The sequence below is a fragment of the Brassica oleracea genome, chromosome C3, assembly GCF_000695525.1.
Source record: "Brassica oleracea var. oleracea cultivar TO1000 chromosome C3, BOL, whole genome shotgun sequence".
NCBI lineage: Eukaryota > Viridiplantae > Streptophyta > Magnoliopsida > Brassicales > Brassicaceae > Brassica > Brassica oleracea.
This window is the reverse complement of record NC_027750.1, coordinates 28488023-28495101: the sequence shown is the minus strand read 5'-3', so window position 1 is coordinate 28495101 and position 7079 is coordinate 28488023. Positions and strand designations below refer to the sequence as shown.

General features: G+C 32.3%; 1 protein-coding gene and 1 long non-coding RNA gene across 2 annotated transcripts; one reads left to right on the top strand and one right to left on the bottom strand.

The window, feature by feature from the left end:
- Positions 1-557: 557 nt before the first annotated feature.
- On the bottom strand, positions 558-1887 carry LOC106334559 (putative F-box protein At3g20030). The gene has a single exon (XM_013772858.1). It carries the CDS (start codon positions 1879-1881, stop codon positions 682-684), a length of 1200 nt encoding a protein of 399 aa, XP_013628312.1. The 5' UTR covers positions 1882-1887; the 3' UTR covers positions 558-681.
- A 3457-nt stretch (positions 1888-5344) lies between these two features.
- Positions 5345-6311, top strand: LOC106334560. Its single transcript, XR_001268627.1, has 2 exons — positions 5345-5889; positions 5958-6311. It is a non-coding gene; the product is annotated as an uncharacterized LOC106334560 (long non-coding RNA).
- Positions 6312-7079: the final 768 nt, after the last annotated feature.

The window sequence follows — 7079 nt, the reverse complement described above, 5'->3', positions numbered from 1 at the left end:
TAGAATAAGCTCTGATACCAAATATTGAATCGTAAACTTATGCTCCAAGACAATGATCCCAACAAGTACTCACTTTATTAAGATCTCAAACTCAAACTCATAAGTTATGCCACAATCATAGCATCTCCTTATATATCTCATTTAAATTCCTAAACTCATTAGAAAACATATCTTATAGATAACTCTCAATCTATATAATCCTAATCTCATTAGGATAACTTATACTCTAAGTTATCTTCAAGCAAGTCAACATGCTTTACTTCCGACTTTCCACAATTTAAGGGTACCACATACTTACTACATGGTTGTTGGGAGAATACATTATACTATTTTTTTTTTTTTTTGTAAAATAACATTATACTACTTTGCGTGAATTATTGTTTGAATATAATCTTAAGTAAAGATACCAAAAAAATCTTAAGTAAAGCTACGTACAGAGAGGCTGGCTACTATATCGTTTCATTTACCCGGTGAAGGATAGAGAGCAAATCCGACGATAAAATTTCTGATCATCTAAAACTTGTTTAACTAAATAATAGAAATTACCAATAGTTTTGTCCAAAAGAGATTTAAAAATGAAAAATAAAACAAAAACAAATGGAAGAGATGAAAAAACAAATAAGTGATTGTCATCATAGTTAGTGATGATCTTCTTTGTTCCTTCCTTTTTGATTTTTAAGTTTAGCTTCCTGCAGATTCGTTGTTGATATGCACTAAACTTGGAACAAAGGAACAAGAGCACACAAGTGGGCAATATTCTCCCACGTTATTAGCCGACCATTGGGGTTTCTCAGCTTCTCCAAGACCTACTTTTTCAAAGTATCCATTCTCCCCAATGAGGTAAGCTGTGTCATAGCAGGTCATTTCAGATTCGTCTATTTGAAAAACTAGAGCGACTTTCTTCTCCTCGTCAATGAAGAAACTGGCACCATCATGGTGAAACTGGAATCCGAAACCTGTGAATGGTTCCACGTCAATTTTTAAAAAGGGAACCCAGGACACTGCACTGGGCTCAATCTTAGTCGTCACCCAAATCTGCACGTCAGACATACTTGTGGGCTGATATAAGACTGCCAGTTTCTCGTCTCTAAGAGAAGAGAGTGTCCCAGTATCGTCAACATAGTGCTCAACCGGTAGAGGCAAAGGCGGTCCAAATCTCTCTTTTGTAAAATCAAAACAAAGTAAGATAGCATGGGGCTCGGCTATTTCTACCGGTCCATCTACGAGTAGTATTTTTTTTTTTGCAAAAAAATAAGTATTTCCCTTCAAAGACACACCACGATGATAGAACATTATGTCCCAGTCCTGAGTGATATTAAGAACTCTCCATGAATCAGAACTAATATCGTAGATTTCGTACAGCGTAACCTTGTAAGAGGAGCCAGTATCCAAGAACCTCAAGATTTTGTGTTTACGATTATTGCTGTCATATCCGAGTGCATAAAGGTCTAACCTGTTGTAGTCGTTTCTGGCTTGAATCCATCTGGTTTGTCCTAAATATGGGTTCCAGACCAGGAGGCTAGTTTTGTTCTCTTCTTTGTCCTTGGTAACACATAAGGATAAGCCATCGCAATGAAATACTTGGGTTACCTTGACGTGATTAAGTGAATCAACGACGGTGATCTCCTTAATAGATGGATCCACGAATTCTTCTCCGTCGAGGATTCCATGGAGATCGAATCTCATTGAACAAAGCTTATAGTTCTTCACCATAAAGCGTAGAAACTGATGCCTCCTTGCTTCTGCTTTACACAAAAGCCGATTTTTGGATAAACGGTTCCATCGTTTGCAAGTGGATCTCACCGCTCCTAAAGAAATTATGGGAACCCTAGAGAGTATCTCCTCAACCAAATCCCAGGAAAGGTCGGAGATAATAGTCATCGTTTTGTGTTTATTGAGAGAGAAATTGGGGGTTTCTAACTTACCAACGTAATATATATAGACTATAGACATATAAGTTAGGTTACAATACATAAATAATTATTTTCTAGGGCGGTTTCTAAATTTATGGTTATCTTATTTTTATTTATCTATTTCAACAAGATAATTATGTTCAAAAGATAAATATGTCCATTGATTATTTTTATTTATCTTATTTATCTATTTTTTGGACAAGGTCGGTTCTTTTTGTATCTTATTTCTTTGAGAGAGATTTTGTTTGCTCATTGATTCCATTGTTTTTGTTGATGAATAACAACTAGATAGTAACCCTAGTTGTGCTCAGAATAAAATAATTTATTAGATTATTTATTATATGTTGCATTAAAGAATTTGTATAACTTTTTCAAAAGGTGAGTATTCATACTTCTGTTTAGACTCGGTTGATATATTTGGATTTTAGATATTTAGAGTTAAAAATTTAAATCTTATTCGGACATTTACAAATTTTGGTTTGGATTTGGTTCAAATCATTGAAAGTTCGGTTCGGATTCGAGTTCGGATACTCATTTTTAATTATGTATTTTCTTAACAAAAATCTAAATATATTTAAATCTTAAAAATACAAAAATAAAATAATATAAAACATAAAAATATGAATAATATAAAACTAAATATTTAAATTTACATAAAAATTAGTTCAATTAAAATATTTGGATGGAGAACAAATAAGCATTTTCAATATTTTGAATATATTCTGTTACTTTTAGATATTTACTTGTGACTTTGTTGATAATTTTTAGATATTTTCATATTTTTGAATGTCTAATAGATAGAAAATTTAAAATAATTAACATATTTTAAGTATATAATTGTGATTTAGATGTTTTTGGTATCCAAAATATTTTAGTTTAGATAAAATTCATATCTGGTTATGTGGATATTAAACTTTTAGATTCATGAGTACTTAATCAGTTTTAGTTTATGCTTAGTATTATTTTCAAATCTACTTCGGTTTGGTTCTTTGGATCCAGATATTTTACACATACTTACTTTCTTCTAATAATATAAAGCAAACTAAAAAAATGTCAAACAAATAGTCTGAGCTTATTTAACATACACAATTATTGAACCATATTTTAAGAATACCAATAAAAATAGTTGGACATCGTGTTAATATTGTTGTGCATGTTGCAAAACTGACGTAGTCTCTAACCAATAACGTGTATTTTTTTATAATTTTTTTTGATAAATATAATAAAAATATGATATAATCGAGTGAAATTTTTTAGAGTTGCATGAAAAATAATGTGATCTCTTCAGTCGGCACCTGAATTATGTTTTTCAATCGATTTCATGAACTTTTTTCTTTTGAAGCTTTTCTAATTTCTAATTTTTTCTAGCATCCTGATTATGTTTCTGATTCTTGGTCTGATATGAAAATTCCATTAAAAAAACAATATTTGGCTAAACTAAAAGTCCAACTTTGTGTTTGGTGTTTTTTAACCTCAATTTCTTTAATTCATAATCAATCAAAATTATTTATTGCATTTGTGTACAAAAACCTCAACCATTGCTAAGTTCGGCAAGATATGAAACTTTCAATTTCTAAAAACATTCTTATTCCAGCGTTTTTTGATGCAAATCTTAATAATTTTGTAATTTCTTTCTTTCAAAATGATATTATTAAGTAGTTGTACAAATAAATTTTCAGTTCACTAATACAAATGTTAAACATGCAGGAAGAATTGATTAAAAAAATTAGTGTGAACACATTAAATTGTCAGCGGTGGAGTTAAAAAAAAAGTATGTAACTCTACTAACTGTTAAATGATTGTGAGGCTGACACGTTAGCATATTCAAATTAAAATTGATGTGAAGCTCACACGTGTCCAATGTAATATGAAAGCGATAATGTATTTTTCTTTTATTATATAGGAGATATTATATTTTTGTGATTCTTATTCTTCTTACAGTGAGGCTTGTCACTAATGATAGAAAATATTACCGTATTGGTCTCATCATCATCAGAGTCTGAAAGATTTTTCAGCTATAGGTGATGTCAGTTGTGTCATCTCTGCCTCTTCACAAGACTAATCGTGTTGGAGAGAGAGCATCAGTTTTCTTGGAGAATTTTTCTACAAACTCAAGATCTTCACAAGTGACCACGATGTTGGACCAATTATTATAAGCCTAATATCACTACAAGAAAACACGCATGTTGCAAGGAAAATTTGCGAGAAAAATTTTTACATGCAAATTTGCGACAAGTTTGCAACGAACTTGCAAGAAAAAATAAAAGCCTCGCAAATCTCTCGCAAATTTGCGTGGAAAAATATTCTCTAGAAAATTTGCAAGAGATTAGCGAGTGTAGTTACATAGTCCTCGCAAATTCCTCGCAAATTTGCGAGTAAACATTTCTCTCGCAAATTTGCGACAGATTTGCAAGAACTTTGTATGTCTATCTTGTTTCCTCACAACTCCGTCGCAAATTTGCAAAGAACATGCATGATATGTACATTTTATCACATTTCTCTCACAAATCAAATAAAGTTAATATAAAAAATATTTAATTAAAATATTAGTGTTTAACAAGTACATCGATAAATATTATTGGAAACTTAATCAATTTCAATCAACTAAATATTCACGGAATAAATATTTTGCGACACTTAAACTAATATTACAAAGTACTAAACATCAAACTCTATAATTTATACAATAAGTTCACGTCAACTAAATTTCTATAAAAAAATTGAAACAAATTTTCACGTTAATTATTTTTTCAAAAAAAATTACAAAACACATATTGGTTCACCGAAAATATAACAAAATCCCAAACGAAACCCTAAACGCATTGACTCATGAATTTGCAAGGGATTCCTCACAATTCCCTTGCAAATTTGTGAGAGAATCTAAACGCTCGCAAATTTGCAAGGGAATTGCAATGGATCCCTCTCAAATCTCTTGCAAATTTGCGAGGGATATTATTTCCCTTGCAAATTTGCAAGGGATTTGCGAGAGTCTCGTTGCAACTTCCTTGCAAATCCATTATTCCAAACTTGACGGTTTGGGTTTTATCAAGGATTTTGGTGACGGATAACAAAGTTTACTGAATCATTTTTAGTGTTTAAAATGTACGTCGAAAAATATTTTCAGAAATTTAATTAACTATTGTTATGAACTTAAGTCCCAAGACTTGATTTGTTATTACAATTAATTAACATCAAACCATTATAACTTATATAACTTATATACATCAACTAAATTTTCGAAAAATATTGAACATATTTTCACGTTAATTATTTGTTTAGAACCAAATTAATAAATACATATAGTCTACCGAAAACAAAACTCCAAACGAAGCCTTAAAATACACTATTTATAAATTTGCAATGGATTTGCAAGAGAATACTCGCAATTCCCTTGCAAATTTGCGAGGGGTTTGCGACGGACATACCTAGTATATAAACACATTAACCTAATGATATAGTGACAAAAGGTAAACATAAAAGAAAAAATCCTATTGGCCAATACACCTTTCACATAGATCACCATTCCAGCCGTTAGATTGAATTTCAATCAATGGACAAGAATTTTTCTTTTCTATTTTCTTATTTTTCCTTCTCTCTTCAGATCTACGAATGATCTCTTAATTATGTTCTCCATCTTCTACAGCTCTCTCTCTCTCTCTTTAATCTTCTGTTCTTTTCTCTTCATGTTTTAAGATATCATCTCCTTCCTCTATGTTCTCCTCTGTTCTTCATCATCTTCCGCTCACTACTTTCTTCATAGTTACCACTTCTGTCGCTGTCGTGAAGGAAGAACCGCTGCTGTCTCCGTCATTTAAGAACAAACGCCTCTGTGCTTGAGGAAGCATCGGCTCGTAGCAGTGGAGGCAACCGACCTTCTTCTTCAGATTTAGTCCATCTTCCTCGCCGTCACGTTTTGCTCTCTGTCCAAGACTCACCGGAGATGAAGATTCGTACCACTCTAGCTTCTCACCTCTCTGTAATTTCTTCTCGTATTTCTAAACGATTTTTTTTTTTCATTTTCAGAGATTTTTGTTCGTTTTTCAGAACTCGACGGTGGTGGGATTTGAGAGAAGCGGATCTGGAAGGTAGATGCGACGGCTGGAAGTAGAAGCATCGATGGTGGCTAAAGCGTCGAAGGTGAAGCATCGATGGTGGCTGAAGCGTTGAGAGTACGGTGGAGAAAGACGACTGGAGGAGGACGACGGCGGCGGCTTAGATTTAGGGTTTTCTTGTATTTTGTTTGTATTTATGTTTATATATTTACATATTTGTTTTAAACAAAAAAAACATATTTGTTTTTATTAATTATATCAAATTGTTTTTTTGTTTAACCGTTGGAAATGACACATTTTCCTGTAGTGTACCAGATTCAATATATATATTTATTTGTATTTTCTATTTCGTATTTTTAGTTTTTTTTTAATATTTTTAAAAAAATTTGCAAGGGAAGTTTTTTTTTGCAAATCTATTGCAATATTGCGAGGGTATTTAGTTTCTCGCAAATTTGCAAGGCAAAGTATTCTGTTGCAAATTTGCGACGGAAATGATTCTCTCGCAAATTTGCAAGGATACTGCGAGCGTTTTTTATTTGCGACGAGCTATTTGCAACGGAATACGTTTCCTCGCAATAATCTCGCAAATGGCGATTTGCAACGGAATTGCGATGCTTCTTTCCCTTGCAACAGACCTGTTTTCTTGTAGTGTATAGGTTGAGTAAGAATTACATGTGTGAATAGAAAAAATTTATAAGCCCAATAGCCGAATAAAATTATGATTTTATATGAAGAGATATGCAGATTTTGGACTCACTTTGCAAGATAAATGAACTAAGCAAATTGATTCATTTGTTGGTTTTGGACCCATCTTAAAAAAACGCTCAAGTCTTAAAAGAAAAACTTGGCAGCCAAGCTAAGCCACCTTGGTGACCAAGTCAAGCCAACTTGGTGGCCAAGTTTAACTTGCTTGGTGACCAAGTTAAATTATCTTATAAATACTACATGATCTTTTCATAATCTAAATATACAACTTTCTCACTTCACACACATAAACAAGCTTTCTCTCACTAGAAAAAAATGCTCTTTAGATTTTCTTCTTTAAAACAAGTGTTTCGAGAGTATATCGTAGTAGTTAGTTCGTAGATTCTATTTCGGGTGTTGGCGAAACAGT

Excerpts from the sequence above, each read along its gene's own strand:
- LOC106334559 (XM_013772858.1), bottom strand. The coding sequence starts at position 1,881 with ATGACTATTATCTCCGACCTTTCCTGGGATTTGGTTGAGGAGATACTC.